General features: G+C 44.3%; 1 protein-coding gene across 1 annotated transcript in view; it reads left to right on the forward strand.

Annotated features, from left to right (window-relative positions):
• Window positions 1–18,952, forward strand: part of DCC (DCC netrin 1 receptor) — an 814,397-nt gene that overhangs the window by 645,627 nt on the left and 149,818 nt on the right. The window contains exon 16 of the mRNA XM_054986644.1: window positions 12,387–12,482. Coding sequence (XP_054842619.1) covers window positions 12,387–12,482 — 96 coding nt within the window. The remainder of the gene's footprint in view (window positions 1–12,386; window positions 12,483–18,952) is intronic.

Genomic DNA, 18,952 nt, shown 5'->3' on the forward strand with positions numbered 1-18,952 from the left:
TCATGCTGATTTTTCCTGGAAAAAGATATGCCGTTTTCTACACAATTTGTGTATCAGTTGTATATAAATTGTTTTTTACTGCCATAAAAATGATGTGCGTCTTTTGCCACAACGAAAATAAGGGGATCCAAAATCAATTACAAGAGGGGGTGCACACCAAGGGAAATTTCATTCTAATTTCAGATCTGGGTTTCGAGATCGGGGAGTGGGGGGGAGAGGATTTTGAATGTGATTGCTTATTTCTGGGTAGGATGTTTCTAGTTTGGGATTCAAATCCATGTGGGATTTTTTTTTTTTTGATTCCCAAGTTTGGGTCCATTCTTTTCAATGGGTAATGTATACAAGGGTATGAGGTACCTGTTTATAAATATAACTGGGAACCACTGAATATATGGATTCTGACCAGTGCATTTAAATTGATATTATGATGGAATGAGCAAATGTATTATGGCTGATGAAGAAGCTTTGTGAAATGGGCTATATTGGTAGCTAGCACACTCATTGCCAATGTCTACTATCCCGGGTCTGATTGCTCCACTGTTGGAACAACATCGGAGGAGGCACAGCCCTCTGCAACAACAGTTTGCCTGAGAATAGGAAAAAGATAATATGACATTATTCTTCAGGAAGGACTTAGACTATATGAGTTTATGTGATACGCTTAAGCTCAGCAGGTTCAGTACTGTGCATTGGTTTCAAGAACAGGATGTTTGTGTGGAATGGATACCTGTGAAATGATACAATATATATTGTTGTATTCTATGTAATTATTTATTTATATTCTTGCACTTTGAGCACTTGCACTTTGCATATTTAGAAATTATATTTATTGTATCTGGAATATTGCATTGAGTCAACTTGGAGTTTTTCCTCAGTTGTTTTGGCACTATCAGGGCCGGCGTGCCCATTGAGGCCAGGTAGGGAGTTGCCTCAGGGCGCGGGATGCCAGAGGGGGTGCCAGAGGAGGCACTGGGGTGGGAGCACGTGCCACAGAGCTGCAGCCCTCCCACCCTGTGCTGCTGCCGCCACCAGTACACGCCCATGGCCAGGCCCGGCAGCCGCGGGCAGGCATCTGGGATGGCGTGGAGCAACCGAGCAGGAGAGCTGGGAGGCCATCCGTGTGCCATCCCAGCCACCCACTACAGCAATTGGGCCAGCTCATGCCCGCACCCATGATGACATCATCACGCAGGCTGGTGTGTGCACACGTGTGCATGAGCGCACGTGCCCAACCCGCCGCCCAGCCTCGGGCGCCAAAAACCCTGGCGCCACTCCTAGGCACTATAAATATAATAACACCAAATTTGAACAGAACAGAGTCCTCTCTCTAATCTAAAGGTTCTCTAAGTTTCAAGCAAAGTGGAAAATGTGGTTTGATTTTACAGACCCCTGAATTAGGTGCCTCTCTGTGCAGGTGCACAGGTGCCTGAACAAAGTGCCTTCACCCATCGATAAAGTTTTCCACCCTCACAAAGGTGGAAGGGAAGGATAACTATGGCTATCTACAGATTATCTTGAAAGATGATTGATTGGGAATACCCTGAGCTCCACCCTTGCAAGGATATGATTGTAGGGGAGAGACACTGTTATCCGGGAAATTAATAGAATTGAAAAAAAAACCACGATTGCTTTACTGCTGGTGAGCATCAGACCTTGAAAAAGAACCCCAACAACCACAGATTGTTTGGGGGATAGGGTTTCATCATTCCCAAGCATCTTAGATTTGTGTTACCATTATGACAAATCACAGTAGTGATCTGAAACGGAAATTTCTGTGTATGTCTCAGAAATTTCATAATGCACACATGTCATTAGATTATATAGAATCAAAATGACACAAAATGGCCATATCACGTTGTCCCTAGTATAGCATTAGGTGCTTCTTGTCAAACGAGTTGAGGCACTCACCCAGATCTATAATATCTATTCCCTCTTCTCCATGCTCTGAAAAAGAGGTACTTGTCCCAGTGTTTTGCTTTAATCCCCAACTATAAAAGAACAAAAAATAAGGCTGCCATGTGAAGAGGGCTTTAATTAATCCAGATTAAGGCCTTCTGAGAAGAGAGATATTTTGGAAGTCACCCCATCTAGCCCTTTAGTGCAAGGCTATCTTCTAAGGAGTGTCTTGCTGTGGTTCAGTGCAGCGAGGGAAATTAACAGCTTTGGCAAATGTTGCCTTGATAGGAGGTTAATGCTATGCTAATATGGGTTTTTTGTTTAAAAAAACCTATATAAATGAGAACTGCTAATATGATTAAAGGCAGCTAATAGGATTAAAAGGTTCTTTAAAAAGGGACGTGTTCTGAAGATGGGCTTTTGGTTTGCTTTGCATCAGTCATGCTATATTATACACCTGCTCTGGCAAAATATTCTAAATTAAGGCTCAGCATAAGCTCCAGTGGATGTCCTCACAGAATTTCGGGGTTTAGGATGTAAGGATTCTTTTTTTCTCGCCAAGCATTCTTAAAGCGAAAGGAAGAAAAGCGCACCTGTTGTTTTCTCCCTTCAGGGGATACATTATGATCCTTTTACTAGTTCTGCAAAGTGTTGGCACCAGCCTGCTGTTCTCTCATTTTAGATTTCCATGGCATTATATAATCTTACGTGTTGCTTTCAAGAGGGTATAGACAAAGCTAAGTTGGACGTAGAGACAGTGTGATATACAGGAGTGTTACTGAATTTCACAACTCCACTGGTTCAGCTCCAAAATTTCTGTTTTTATTTTGCTTTTCCGTGTGTGAATTGAACCCAGCCACGAGCTTTATTTTAACACTTTTCCATTTCTTCACACTGAATTTTTCTCATTCAATTTTCCTAATTCCAAAGAATTAAGAAAACTAGTAGTAACAAAAAAATGGGTGAAATGAAAAGGCTCACATGGAAGACATACAAAAACAAAAGGAAATGAGAAAGAGCACATCAGTATACCTCTAGTGGTGTAAAAAGGGCCATGCTATTTCCCAGCAGCCCGCTCTTTTACCAACTGGTGCCTGAAGTGCTGGTGGGAATAAATGGGGGATGGGGAATTGGTGCATATACTGGCAATGCACTGGCACACTGGCCTCATTTCCAATGAAAACAGGAAGTGACATCAGGGATGTCATCACAGAGTTTTTTGTACATCCTAGAACATCCCATGGTGTCACTTCCAGATTGTACTGGAAGTGAGGACAGCACACCAGCATAACACTGATGCACCAGTCTCCACCCCCAGTGCACCCAAGTGTTGCCATCTATGGCCTGGCAACACTAGATGGAGTGGCTAGAGCGTCAGTCTTGGGCAGTGGAGACCTGGCTTCATAAATGTCACTGAGTACTCACAAAGCACTCATCTCTCATCCTAGCCTACTTCATGAAGTTATTTTTTTATTTGGGAAAAAATACATCCTGCATTTTCTCCAGCAGCTCACATTTCCAAAAATTAAAAAAGTGTAAAACCCCATTTATGCCTCTTCCAAACAAAATGGCTGTAGCTTAAAGGCCAATAGAAGCCCTAACAAATAAAACAGCCTTATAGTGCCTCTTTATAACTTTTTTTAAGAAGTGCCTCCCATCTCATCAGGGTGCTTGTTCCACGAGGTGGGAGCCACTATAAAAAATGAAGAGCCTCTAATAGATGTCAAATGGGCCACCATAAGCAGTGGAGAAGGGAGAAGACCACTATGGGATGAAGGCTGCTAGTCCCCTGGTGGGGGAGGGCAATCCCTCACTCCCAGTCTCCCCCCCCCCACTCACCTGGCCAGTGGGGGACAGGGGAGGTCCCGGGGAATTGGCCCAGGAAACAAGAAAATTTCATTGCCACCACACAGTGGGAATTCTCCCCACAGGTGCAATGATGTCACTTCCAGAAGTGACATCATTTCACCAGCGGCAGGTATGCACACAAGATCACCTTGGTTAGTGCCAGGACCCCACCCCACCGGGATCTGGCAAACCCTATCAGGGACATATGGGGAGAGATAGTACTTCAGATGCCTGAAGGAATAGTGGGATATAAATATCTAACGATAAAGTCAGATATGAAATGGAGGCCTATAAGGAACAGACCAGACACTGTGCGTGTCCAAGGAAGAATGGGTATCAATGCACAAATCTAGCTAGGCCCATTGCTTTACAGTTTTTAAGTTTAAACTTTTAAATTCTCCTGCAAGTTTCCTCATCCATATTTCCCCCGAGATTTCAGAATTCTAAATGATGTCATTGTGTTTCCCAAGTGGAGCCAATACATGAAGAGTTCTCCATTTCTGATTGTTATGCCTGAATTTTGTATCTAGGACTCTGCACACTCAGTCGGCTAATGCTTTAATTCCTTCATGCTCATTAGTAATATAAAACAGAGAGGCAAAGGCTAAAAAACAGTGCTTTTTTTCTAAACAAAAAAAGTGCTGCTACTTACCTGCCAGGTGGGCAGTGCATATTGTCATGACATCATCTGTCAGTTGGCTCCTCCCTAACTCCAGTTCATCTACCACCCACCTCCTTCTTGGATTTTCTAAAATGCTGGAGTGACTGCATCTTTGTAGGGATTCAGGGCTGGAAGTGTGCAACAGCATCGGGGCCAGTATGATGGCCCTGTATTGTCGAAGGCTTTCATGGCCAGAGAACGATGGTTGTTGTGGGTTTTCCGGGCTTTATTGCCGTGGTCTTGGCATTGTAGTTCCTGACGTTTCGCCAGCAGCTGTGGCTGGCATCTTCAGAGGTGTAGCACCAAAAGACAGATATCTCTCAGTGTCACAGTGTGGAAAAGATGTAGGTCATTTGTATCTACTCAGGAGGGGTGGGGTTGAGCTGAGTCATCCTGTGAGAGTTTCCCAGGGTGTGGAATGCTAATGGCGGGAGGCTTCACTGTATCCTGAGGAGGTTCTTTTGCATATGGATTGGTACTTGATGTGCTAATCTTCTCTGCAGGGCTATTGTCGGGGATAGAATGTTTTGTTAGCCTGGTGTTTTTCAGAACTGGAAACCATGCTCTGTTCATTCTTAAGGTTTCTTCTTTCCTGTTGAAGTTTTGCTTATGCTTGTGAATTTCAATGGCTTCCCTGTGCAGTCTGACAAAGTAGTTGGAAGTGTTGTCCAGTATTTTGGTGTCCTGGAATAAGATACTGTGCCCTGTTTGAGTTAGGCTATGTTCAGCCACTGCTGATTTTTCAGGTTGTCCAAGTCTGCAGTGTCTTTCATGTTCTTTTATTCTTGTCTGGATGCTACGCTTTGTGGTCCCGATGTAAACTTGTCCACAGCTGCAGGGTATACGGTATACTCCTGCAGAGGTGAGGGGGTCTCTACTGTCTTTTGCTGATCATAGCATCTGTTGTATTTTTCGGGTGGGTCTGAATACTGCTTGAAGGTTATGCTTTTTCATAAGCTTTCCCATCTGATCAGTAATTCCTTTGATATATGGCAAAAACACTTTTCCTGTAGGAGACTGTTTTTCCTTGGTTGTTTGATTCATCCTGGGTTTGATTGCTCTTCGGATTTCATTTCTAGAGTAGCCATTTGCCTGAAGTGCGTGGTTTAGATGGTTAATTTCCTCATTGAGAAAGTGTGGCTCACATATCCGTCTTGCACGATCCACTAATGTTTTCATTATGCCTCTTTTCTGTCGGGGGTGGTGATTGGAGTTTTTGTGTAAGTACCGAGCAGTGTGAGTTGGTTTCCTGTAGACCTTGTGACCTAACCGAAAGTTTGCTTTGCGGATGACCAAGGTATCCAGGAATGGGAGTTTTCCCTCGATTTCTTTCTCCATTGTGAATTGTATGTTCAAGTGGATGTTGTTGAGATGATTCAAAAACCCCATCAATTCTTCCTCCCCATGGCTCCAAATGATAAATGTATCATCCACAAACCGGAACCATACACTAGGTTTGTGGGGTGCTGATTCTAGAGCTGTTTTTTCAAAATGTTCCATGTAGAAGTTTCAGCAGATTTCATCAACAAAATCAGTTCTCTGAAACTCAATCCACAAGACATACTGGTCAGTTTTGATGTTGTATCCCTGTTTACCAAGGTTCCAGTAAAAGACACAATTGCACTTATTAATCAGATTTTCCCAGAGGATGTAACAGCCTTATTCCACCATTGTCTGACAACCAGTTACTTCCAATGGGACAACGAATTCTATGAACAGATGGATGGGGTGGCCATGGGGAGCCCACTCAGCCCAGTTATAGCAAACTTCTAAATGGAACATTTTGAAAAAACAGCTCTAGAATCAGCACCCCACAAACCTAGTGTATGGTTCCGGTTTGTGGATGATACATTTATCAGTTGGAGCCATGGGGAGGAAGAATTGATGGGGTTTTTGAATCATCTCAACAACATCCACCTGAACATACAATTCACAATGGAGAAAGAAATCGAGGGAAAACTCCCATTCCTGGATACCTTGGTCATCCGCAAAGCAAACTTTCGGTTAGGTCACAAGGTCTACAGGAAACCAACTCACACTGCTCGGTACTTACACAAAAACTCCAATCACCACCCCCGACAGAAAAGAGGCATAATGAAAACATTAGTGGATCGTGCAAGACGGATATGTGAGCCACACTTTCTCAATGAGGAAATTAACCATCTAAACCACGCACTTCAGGCAAATGGCTACTCTAGAAATGAAATCCGAAGAGCAATCAAACCCAGGATGAATCAAACAACCAAGGAAAAACAGTCTCCTACAGGAAAAGTGTTTTTGCCATATATCAAAGGAATTACTGATCAGATGGGAAAGCTTATGAAAAAGCATAACCTTCAAGCAGTATTCAGACCCACCCGAAAAATACAACAGATGCTACGATCAGCAAAAGACAGTAGAGACCCCCTCACCTCTGCAGGAGTATACCGTATACCCTGCAGCTGTGGACAAGTTTACATCGGGACCACAAAGCGTAGCATCCAGACAAGAATAAAAGAACATGAAAGACACTGCAGACTTGGACAACCTGAAAAATCAGCAGTGGCTGAACATAGCCTAACTCAAACAGGGCACAGTATCTTATTCCAGGACACCAAAATACTGGACAACACTTCCAACTACTTTGTCAGACTGCACAGGGAAGCCATTGAAATTCACAAGCATAAGCAAAACTTCAACAGGAAAGAAGAAACCTTAAGAATGAACAGAGCATGGTTTCCAGTTCTGAAAAACACCAGGCTAACAAAACATTCTATCCCCGACAATAGCCCTGCAGAGAAGATTAGCACATCAAGTACCAATCCATATGCAAAAGAACCTCCTCAGGATACAGTGAAGCCTCCCGCCATTAGCATTCCACACCCTGGGAAACTCTCACAGGATGACTCAGCTCAACCCCACCCCTCCTGAGTAGATACAAATGACCTACATCTTTTTCACACTGTGACACTGAGAAATATCTGTCTTTTGGTGCTACACCTCTGAAGATGCCAGCCACAGCTGCTGGCGAAACGTCAGGAACTACAATGCCAAGACCACGGCAATACAGCCCGGAAAACCCACAACAACCATGATGGCCCTGATTCGGAAATACCAAATCAAAGCTTCATGAAGCAATTTGGATTGCTTTGGTAAGCTTCGGGGCCTTAAAGGGTGCCCATCTTCCCACCCCCACCCCACTTACCTGGGGCAGTCTTCTGGTGATGGCATAGGTGGCGGCGGCATTCACTGCCACCCTGCCAGCCACTGCTTCGGCCTCTGCGGTGGTTCAGGTGACAGTGGCCCCAGCAACATCATTTGCTGCCATCCTACTGGCCACCGCTTCGGCCTCTGTGGTGGTGTGGGTGGCAGCAGCACCAACATCACCGTATGCCACTGTCCTTCTGGCTGCCGCTTCGGCATTTGTGGTGGCGTGGGTGGTGGCAGCAGCAGTGGCATTTGCTGCCACCCTGTCGGCCGCCGCTTCAGCCTCTGTGGTGGCATGGGCAGCAGCGGCAGCACTGCTGGTGTTTGCTGCCACAGAGGCCGAAGCAGTGGCATGGGCAGTGCAAGCACCTTTCCCACCTTTCCCACTGCCCTGTGGGCCACGGTGGCAGCAGAAGAAGGCCTGCTCTGGCCTTCAAGGTAAGTGGGGTCGGGGGAAGGGGGAAGGGGGACTCAGGGGGAGGTGGGAATCTCTCTTCGGTATGCTCCGAATCATTTAGAAGCATACCGAATCAATTTCCGAAACCCAGGTAAATCCGAAGCGGGAAAACTGAATCTTTTCCCCGCTGCACACCCCTACATATAATACCATGAGGTCCTTGCAGAAAGAACAAGATTTTCATGTTAAAATGCCCATTGTTGCTTCTCTTCTTGGTTAACCATTAGTCACACATATTTTTGAACAGGAACATGCAGAATATTGTTTGTGCATGCTCAGACACAAAAAGCATGTGGATACTGTGTTCTTGGATGTGGATACCCGAGTTTAAAAAGATAGGCAAATAAGAATTGAACCTTTGTGAATTCTGTTACCTCAGCTAAAAATGGTTAGATTTGGTGTAATGGGGATGCGTGAGGGGGATCGGTATACCCAGAGAATAACGGGATATGCTGCCTATTTATACCTTTGTCTCCAGCAACTTGCCATGAATGAAAGCAGCTGTTGAACCTGCTTTTGATAAAGGGACAGGAGGAGCTCTTGAGTGCAACAATGTTGCTTTAGAGACAGTGGGCCTAAATTTGTGGGATTTCAATACAAGCCCCCTCTCCCATCTCCTCTGGTGTCCCATCGTGTGGGGGGAACCCTGTATAAATTGATTCAGGGCAAATCACATCCTTGAGCAGAAAAGATTCTGTGACTATATATCTGTATCCGTCTACATGAATACCAATGATTTCTGCTCGTCCAATAAGGCTGAAGTGAATGCCAATGGAATGAATAATAATGTAAGATTGATCTGTTCACCCTCAAGTGTTATGAATGGATAACTGCTCTCGTTATTCATAGAACTGCTTTTTTTTTAAGTTTAGCTCTTCTTTTTTTCTTTTTGGCATCAAACACACCATCCATCTCATTAGTAACATTAACCAAATGTAACCATGTAGGACATAAAAGTAATTACAAAATATGGGGGTAGGGAATCATTAAGCAGTATTGTAAAATAAGTAATATTGATTCATTTGGCATTTGAATAATAGGATTAATCATCCTGAGCATGTCTGGGATTATAAACTGGAATGAAATATGGAATTCCACATCAAGGATGACAGTCTTGCAAGTTTATGATCTCCTCTGTACTCTAACAAGTACGTGACTGTAAGAATCACAGACTTGGTTTGACATTGTAAGCATTTCTGCCGCAGTCTAGCCATTGATTCCTTCCCAAACTGGTCAGTTTATGATCTCTCCAGTTCCAGCCTGAGTAACCAACTTAGCAAATTTCTTACTGTAAAAATCAGAACTTTGATGTCACGAGCGAATATACCCTAGTCCAGTCAGTAATTGTCTAAAGAAGTGGTTCTGAGACTATGCAGTGATTACAAAAGTGCCAAGATCCATGGGACTATTATAAGAGATGGGCTGAGTTGTACCTCTAACAGTAAAACCATCATATTGAACACATCCACCACTCCATGCCCTTCAGAATATAGAGACCCCATGCAATTTCACAGCAACTGTACTGAAGCACAGTTAATCCCTGGATGTAATATCTGCCCTGGGTTGTTTTCAGATAGGTTTCCAGTCTGGATTTGGGAATGAGACGCTTGGACTCAGTTGCTTTGACAGACAAGCTCCATTTTCAAATGGGTAAGGGTAAGGCTTGCTCTGCTCCATCTGATTATGCCCATTGTGGACCTCTTGATTCTTTTGACGTGTTTAGAAAATACAGCATGGGTGAAGGAAATGGTGCCCTGCTGGTTTCAGTCTTTCCTGTCCAATTGTAGTAAGAGAATGACTGTCTGAGATGCCAGATCTATAGCTTGAAGTATATCATGTGGAGTAATGCAGGGTTCAGTCCTTTTACAGGTGCTTATCTACATCTGACCACCAAATGAGATCTTTTTGTAGCTTTGGGGTTGTGTGTTGCTAATAAATTGATGACACAGCTTTGTATTTCAGCAATAGAGATGGGCACGAACCAGGAAAATTCTGAACCATGCAGTTTGTGATTCGTCATGTTTCACGAACCACGAACTTTCACGAACTTGCCCCAGTTCGCAAACAGGTTTGTTTGGTTCATGAAAATGTCACTTCCGAGTCAGCAGAAGGTCTGTAGAGAGCCCACCACCCCCATTGCCTAGTAAACTGATTGATAGGTGCCATGCAGTCTGCAATGACAAACCAAAATACGAACCAAATGAACTGAGCTAAAAATTTTCACAGTTCATGAGAAATGAGCTCCCATGAACTGCTGGTTTGCGAACCACTAACCAGCTCAGTTTGTGATGAACTTTGGTTCGTATTACAGTTCATTCCCACCTCTGTTCAGTAACTAAGAATGAAATCCTAAGCAAAGTTACTCCGGACTAAGCCCATTGGTTTCAGTGTGCTTAGATTGGAGTTAGAGATGGGAAGAAACAGAAGAAAAATGAACATGATGTTCGTTGTTCATTGCCATCCACAAACAGGGACTCATGAACACTTACGAGCATGACCTGTTCACAAACATGTTCGTGGTTGAATGTTCATGGGGGCCAGTAGGCTCTCCTTCAGCCATCATCCAAGTTTGGTCAAGATCCCTACTGCACCACTCCCAGAAACCTGACCTGAGCAGGCAGCAGGAAAGGTACCAATAGTAAATAATAGCTTGGCCCAGAGCCTGGCAGCAGCCCTGGAACCTGAAGAGGTAGATCCCTATCCCACCACACACAAAGAAAATTTAAGCTCCAATGCACTCCACTGTCTGCAAACTAAGCCAGAACTGGGAGCCTCCCTCCCCCCCAGTCTTTGCTCCCTTGTAACAAATATGGAGCTCCACACTTGAAAGGAAGACCTGCCTATCAAGCTAAATTGGGCTTAGATTGGGGTTTCTAGGGCAACAGCAGGAGTTCAGACAGAGTTCAGACAATCCCTGCCTAAGTTGCCAAGGGAATTGATTGCAGGTGCCAGACTGTCTGGCTTGACGAACAGCAACGAACGAGGCTTGCAATGACCACCTGTTCATTTAGAATGGGGCCTCACGAACAGCTTGTTCATGAACAGCAGATTGGGCTGTTCGTGGCTTTTTTTTGTTCGTATTGCTGCTCGTGCCCATCTCTAATTGGAGTAACTCTGCTTAGGATTTCACTGTAAGTCTCCAGAAGCAGCTGTCTCTGTCATGGACTAGTGCCTCAAAACTGTGCTCAGGCAACCGAGTAAGAATATGCTAAACAGAATCCAGGCAAGATGGAGGTGATGCTGATTGGTAAGGCTGATCGGCTAGAGGGGTTACATTCTACACCCTGAATGTGTCTCTTCCACAGAAAGTAAAGGTCCTGGAGTGCTGTTGGACCCTGGCTTTCTTTTGAGAATCTGGCTGGCATAGCTGCCAACACAGCTTTCTTTCAATTCCATGTTGAGTGTAAAACATTTTCTGTTCTAGACTCTGTTGGCTTAATATAGCTGATCCATGCTACTTCAACCTCAAGACTAGATTACTGTAATTTATGCTGTTTTGGCCTGCCCTTAAAAACATACCTGAAGCTTCAGTGAGCACAACATGTGACTGCTAACGTATCTTCTCCTTGTATGGGTTCTATGGGACTTAGGAAGCAAACTTTCACACAAATTTAAGTTTAAAAAATCTTTTTAAAACCTTTTAACAATTAATACAATACAACTATTTTTTTCTTTAACTAAACTCGTAAGTGCAACCATACAGAAACTTTAAACCAATGATGTCTTTGAAAAGGTAAAACAGTTCAATTTGTCTGATTCTACCAAGCGAGAGAGTCCTTTTTCACTCTCTTTCCAATTCAAAGCAACTGGAGCCCAGGCTTCTGTTCTCTTGGGGAAATTACAGCATTGCAAAAATAATACAATCCTGGTAACCCTAACCAAACACAATACACAAACATCACTTTTAGTGGTATCCTCCTGTCCTGTTCTCAAGTAGTTTTGGTAGTTGTATGTATGTAAGGTGCTAGTTCTTACTTTTATAGCACCCTCAAAACTGAGAGATATTAAACTGTATGTCAGCTGTGCTTCTCCCAGCATTCAATTTATATACTGTCCTTGCCACACTCAGCAGTTTACAAAATATATTATTATCCCCACAACAATCACCCTGTGAGGTGGGTGGGGTTGAGAGAGCTCCTGCAAGCTGTGACAGATCCAAGGTCACCCAGCTGGCTTCAAGTGGAGGAGTGGGGAATCAAACCCGGTTCTCCAGATTAGAGTCCTGCTGCTCTTAACCATTACACCAAACTGAGCCATCTTTGACACACCTAGAGAATGGCTGCAAAAGTCTACTTTAAAATATTAATTCCTGTGATATCATTTTTGCTTTTTCTACAGAACCAAGTTCCCACTACGTCATATCTTTGAAAGCTTTCAACAATGCCGGCGAAGGAGTTCCTCTCTATGAGAGTGCGACGACCAGATCTCTGACAGGTGAGTCAACCCGGTTGATTTGATCTATTATCCCGTTTTTCTACCATACCGTTGAATGTGTTTGGAAAACAATGAGCATAGAAAGGAAGTGGATCTGATTTTTTTTAACTGGCACAACTTCATTGATAAGTGCCACTTGCACTGAGTTTGAGATGGCACACTGGGTAAGTTTAGGTTCTCTAGAGGGACTATGATGATTGGATTGCACATAAATCACTTTGTTACCTGCCACTTGCTTTTGAACCAAGTTCATTGAAAAGTGTTGCGTTTCTGGGATTGTAAAGAAATATGAAATTATCTGTGATGCTAGGTCTGTAATAGCTGGTTCACATATTCAAATAATGTTGCACCACAGTCATCAAGGAGTAAAGATACGTGTCTATGAGCTCGTCCTGTGAGATGGAACTTTGAAGGACTGGTCCTCTGGCCGAGCCACACAAGCTGTTGCTTAAACAATGAGGAAAGTGTTAATGCACAACTAGGATTCACTCAAGCCCAGACATTGCAGGAGCCAACGGGTATCTGGAAACATGCCAGTGCCACCTGAATCCAAGTTGTGCCCCTGTGACAATGTCCCAGGAGGTCAGCTTCGCAGTGGGGGGGGGCAGGGGGAGGAAACAGTATGTGTATCTTTCTTGGAGTGCAAAATATTTCAAATCTGCCCAGATTCGTTCTACTGTACAGAAGTTATGGAAGTGACATGGAATCCAGTCATGCAGAAGCCATTCTCATGGTGCTCTGGTAACATATGAATCAACCTTCTGATGTGTGATGCTGACCAATACTGCAGGGATATTTTACACAGATAGTGACAGCCATCTCTGATAAATTAGACTCTATGCTAAAATAAGTCAACTGTGATTTTATCTAGATTTAAATGGGAACGGACAGAGCAAAATGAAATGATTATACGTCTCAGAAATGTATTATGTTTTCCCTAGAGACTATAAACTACATACAGGCTTATGCCAATGCTCTCTAGCAGCATTATTTTTTCAGAATGCTAGATCGGAGAATAATTTGAATGTCTAAAGGAATGTCTAAAAATAACCTAGTTTTATTATTTTTATTAGCATTTAAAACTTTTGCTAAGTTGAAATTAATTTATAGTAGAAATCAGCAAAAGTTAGACACAGGTAAGGGCTGGGCATTAAGGTCCCCTTATCAAATGATCCTCCAGTATGAATTTATGACTGCTGCAGAGATTGGTCACACCACCATCCAGACTCCCTCCCGTGCATCATTCCATATATATTCTGTGCAAGGTTCTTAATGGTACCAAATTTGAAATGTTAGTTTTCCTAAGCATTGTAATGCAATTGTAAGTGCAGAAATCGTCATTTGGGGCATAGTCACTCAGTGCGGGAAGCTCATTCTTTTGTCACTAAAAAGGTCCTAGTTCCAACTCTGAACATCTCTAGTTTAAAAATATCTTGGACAGCAGGACAAGGAAAAAAAGATCTCTATCCGAGTACTTGGAAAGAGGAAGCTTCTGCCAACCAGAGTAGGTAATATGAGTTAAGTGAACCAGTGAGTCATTCCTAGGAAAGGGTGCCGTTAGCAGAGCGAGAAAGCTATTTTAATTGATGTCCTTGAGCAAGATTCCTTTTGCAGGTGGCAAGAGCTTTGCTATGCATGCAAAAGAGCAGGGAAGCTTCGTATATTCATTTGTATATTCATAGTGTTAGAAGATTATACATTAGAACATCATGTTCTTATTATTAGAAGATGAAAAGATGAAAGAGGTCCTGGGAAGGACAGTTTGGCTCAGTTGCACTACAAGTCCTGTGATTTGCAGTGCCAAAGTGAGATATAAAACAAAGATGAAAATCTAAAGAGAGAGAGAGATTCACAGCACAAACCTAAGGACAGTTACTCCCATCTAAGTCCATTGAAGTCAATGGACTCAGAAGTGTGTAACTTTGCTTAGAATCACACATCTAGAATCAGACATTTAGTGCAGTGTAGTGGCTAAGAATGAAATAAGTCTGTGATAAATCTCACCTTTGCTTATTAATCACTTGGCGTGCCGCTCTCTCTCCTGCTCTCCCTCTTCCCCTGCAATATATGGATAATGTTCGTTTGTCTTACCTGGCTATTACCTGGGAGAAATATGTAGAATAATTTGATCCCTTAACAATGCTTTATCAGTGCTAAGTTTGGTATCCTAGTTGTTGTTCTACATTGGAGCAACATCTGTCATTTGGCTGAGGGATATTTTTTTTTCCCCTTGTCCATGCCCACCTTGTTGAGAACTTTCTCCAAAGCGGGAAGGTCAAGACGCTGAGAGCGAAAAAGGAAAAGTGGCTGATCAGTCTGGCTCATGAAGCATCAGTGAACTAAATAACAGCATTTTGGCTCCAGATGATCAACCTATTTTGGCTTGTACAGTTTTGTGAAGTATTCCCATAAAAAAGAAACCTTGGAAAAACATTAAAGAAAGAAAAGCTATTATGTTTTCAACCAAAAAATGTAAAAAAAGATGATTCATATCCTGTTATCACTTGTAATTCGATGGATATATCCTTTCTCAGGGGTCATTTCATAGAAAAAGAGCTGGAGAAACTCATTAGCATAACTCATTAGCATATGCCATGCCTCTTGCCATCACTGGATGGATCACTCTCTCAGCCCCACCCACTTCACAAAGTGATGGCTGTGGAGCCTTCTCAACTTGTGAGAAGTGGAGGCAGGTCAAAGGTGTAATCTGAGAAGAGGCACACTCTGTCTATGACCTTGTCTTTCTGCTGCATATATAATCCTTTGTACTCTGAAGAAGGCTGATTCCGCACATGTTGGATAATGCACTTCCAATCCTCTTTATAGATCATTTGGAACAGATTTTTTTGTGTGCGGAACAAAAAATCCACCTCAAACGATCGATAAAGTGTATTGAAAGTGCATTATCCAGCATGTGCGGAATCAGCCGGAGACTCTCCGCAGTCTGAGACCTGACATTCTCAACATCTGGAAAGGTCAGAAGCCAATCCAAAGTGATTTTCATTATCACCAGCCTGCCAGGGTATCCCAAACGGGAGAAAAAAAGAATAGTGGTGAATGGCATCATGGAGTCCCTTACTGGCTTTGGTTCTCAGCAAGTGCCACCCAACCGTTCTCGCCATTCAAAGTGCACTGTGCCAAAACATTAGTGGAAAGACCGTGGCTCAGTGGTGGAGCACACACTTTGCATACAGAAAGCCCAGGGTTCCATCTCTGATATCTACAGCAAAAGGATTTTTAAGTTTTGGGAAAGACATTTCGCTGCCTAAGAGCCTAGAGAGCTGCTTGCTGATAATACTATGCTGTGCAGTCCAATGGTCTGATTCGACATAAGGTTGGTTCATATGTTTAAACAACAACAGGCAAAAACAAGTATTAAAAGAAAGTGTGTGCTATTTTCTTCACTATAATAAGGCAATTACTTAATGGCATATGTCTATACATCAGCATTAGCAAATGGCAAAATTCTGAGGAAGAAAATTGGCTGAGTATTTAGGGTCCTATTTTCTGGCGCCAACAGATAAGATTACTGAAATACCTCTGTTTTGCTGCTTGGCAATGTGATGTTTCAAAAACTGAATTATCTTGATTGAATCTCAAACATTAATATTGCTAAACTACCTTTCTTTTTCAATATCCCATATACAACGAGCTTTCAAATTTCTAGATGTCACAAGGGAGAAAAGATGTAACAGAAAGATGCAAAGCATTTTATATCTTTAATGTGTAACACACATTACTTTTCAGCTAGAGCCATGTAAACCAGTAATATTGCAACTATACATTTTTCTGTTACTTCACTTGGGGGTGGGGGGCAAAAACCCTTTCAGATTTTTCAGTTTTCTTGTAGAAATTGAATTCTCTAAGCACAAGTGAGTAACATTCTTCATTATTAGATGATGGTGCTGTAGAACATTTCTTAGAACTTCAAGCATAAAGGAAAATGGATCATGTTCTTTCTCATTTTTGTATCAAAGTGTCTCAAGGAAGAGCTCAATGATGAAAAGAATAGCAACCTAATTCCCCCTCCTCAAGAGTTTATGCTAATATGGAGCGTGACATATTTTTTGAAGCAGTGAGACAAGGGGAAACTAGGTTTTTGTGCATTTGGGCCTACTTGCTTTAATAAGGAACAAGACTGTTTCTTTAAAAATAAGTTAAAATGTAAAATGTAAATGATTTCTTTTCTTTCTTTCCTGCCTTCCCTTCCATCCTTCTTTCTTGACATTTTTCTGGGTTATGTGTTCACAGTGTGGGGGAGAGGGGTTCAGGTGCTTTACTGACTGTGCAGTGGACTAAAAATTTCAGATAAACTATGCCTCCCCAATATAGCTCAGCATGTTTTTGAAATGCAACTTTTCTTTTGTGTCCGCAAAGTTTTGATCTCCTGAATTGCTCAAGAATTGATTAGAAAAATATCAAAATCAAAGTCTGTGTGTGTGTGTTTTTAAGTGTTTAAAAATTATATACACACAGTGCATATGGATGTGAGGAATTCTCAGCGGGGAAATTTGTCAAGTCTTAATTCTTTAGTTCTGATTTTGAGCACGAGGGGCAGCTCAGGAGCTGCCCAAAATCAGCAGCGGCAGACCTCAACCACCTTCCTGCCTTCATGGAAAGGACATGTAACTGGTCGTGGGTCCCAATCCCCCATGCACAGTAAGGACAGCAGGTACACATGGATAGGGGTGCACTGTGCAGCTCAAACCTGTCAAGCTCAGCAAAAGCTTCTGAGCTGCCCCTCGGGGTCCAAAGCGGAGGCAACAGACAGCACCCAACATCCTGCCTTTGTGGAAAGGGTGAGAGGGACCCATTCCCCCCTGCTCAGTGGGGACACCAGGTGCCATGGAAGTGGGGGTACCATATGGTGCCACTCTCACATAGGCAACAGCAGCAGAGCTGTTCCTCATGCCCAAAAGCGGCATCAGCTGGCAGCATCACACCTTCCTGCCTTTGCAGAAAGGACGGGTTGGGAAAGACAAGAGAGGTTGGGAGGCATCTGAGCAGATCCAGAGAGGGAGAGGTGTGAAGAGGGAATGAGAACTTGTCTGGGAGAGGAGGGCAAAGGGTCACCAGCCATGTAAGCAGCACCGAGAACTGAGGGAGGCTTGAGCCCACTGTGGATGAGCTGGGCCGGCCATAACCCCATCCAGGGTGGCTCAGAGCCCGGGGAGGTCCAGGTCCACGGGAGGGTGCCCCGGTAGGTTGAGGTTCACCTTGATGAACGTCAACATGTCCACCAGGTCCAGGTGTAGACGTGTGCGGTGGGGATGGAGGAGGTCTCCCAGGTGGGAGAACACCCGCTCGCTCTGCATGCTGGTGGGAGGGCAGGACAGGATGTTTGTTGCCACGATGGACAGGTCCGGCCATCGGTCAGATTTCCTCACCCAATACTGCAACAGGTTGGCCTGGGGGGGTTCGGTGGGCTCAGAAAGGTACCCACGCACCATGGCCCCCGCCGAGTCCTCCACTGAGAGAAACGCGCCAGCTGTGCAGCGGCCAACCATGCAAGCCCACCGACGAGGCCCAGAGATTGAATGTGTCCGTTGGGGTGGCTCTTCCCTGGCGTGGCTCTCTTCCCACCTCCTCCGCCTCCTCCTCCTCCTCCTCCAGGCCGTGGATCAGAGGCAGGACCTGATCCAGGCTGGCCTGGTAGGAGCACAAGAGCTCAGTGGCATCCTTGAAGGGTTTCAGGATCCGGGACATCTGGGCGAGGACTCTCCAGTCCATGGAGCCGAGGCTCAACTCCTCTCCCCTCCTCAGCACATCCGAAGAGGACAGGGTGTCTTGCAACGCACCCTTCTGCTCCACCAGATGACATATCATGTCATAGGTGGAGTTCTAGCGGGTGGGCAGGTCCTGGAAGAGTTGATGCTCGGGGTCCCCTGCCTCCTCCTGCCTCTGGAACAGCTCACAGGAAGAGTTTTTGCTGCGGGAGAAGTGGGAAGCGATGCAACGGCAGCTGTCCAGCAGATTGCGCATCCACAAGGTTCCCTCATCCCAGCTGTCCCTTGGCTTGCTCCCGAGCCCAAGCACATCCCGCATCATGAGGTGCAGCTTGTGCGCCATGCACACCAAGCCCAGGAGGGATGCCTCTTTCAGGGCTGCCAACATGTTGGCTCCTGCATCCGTGACCATGAAGCCACAGACAAACCCTTCCACCTCGGATGTCCACTCCATCAGAGCCGCCTTGACAGTGGCGGCAATGTTCTTCCTGGTGTGGACCTCATCCATCCCCCAGGCCTGCAGAAGAACTGCCCTGTAGCCCGGTGTCAAGCTGGGCACCTTTTTATGGCTGACATATCTTGGCCTGGGGAGGTGGAGGTCCTCTGGTTGCCACCAGTAGGCGGTGATGGCAAGGTACCCATGATGGCAGCCACTCCACAGGTTGGCCATGAAGTGCACTGTTCTGCCTTGGGTGGCCGACAGGTCTCTGCACACCATGTTTCGCACTGCCTCGTACAGGGCGG

The sequence above is a fragment of the Eublepharis macularius genome, chromosome 8, assembly GCF_028583425.1.
Source record: "Eublepharis macularius isolate TG4126 chromosome 8, MPM_Emac_v1.0, whole genome shotgun sequence".
Lineage (NCBI taxonomy): Eukaryota > Metazoa > Chordata > Lepidosauria > Squamata > Eublepharidae > Eublepharis > Eublepharis macularius.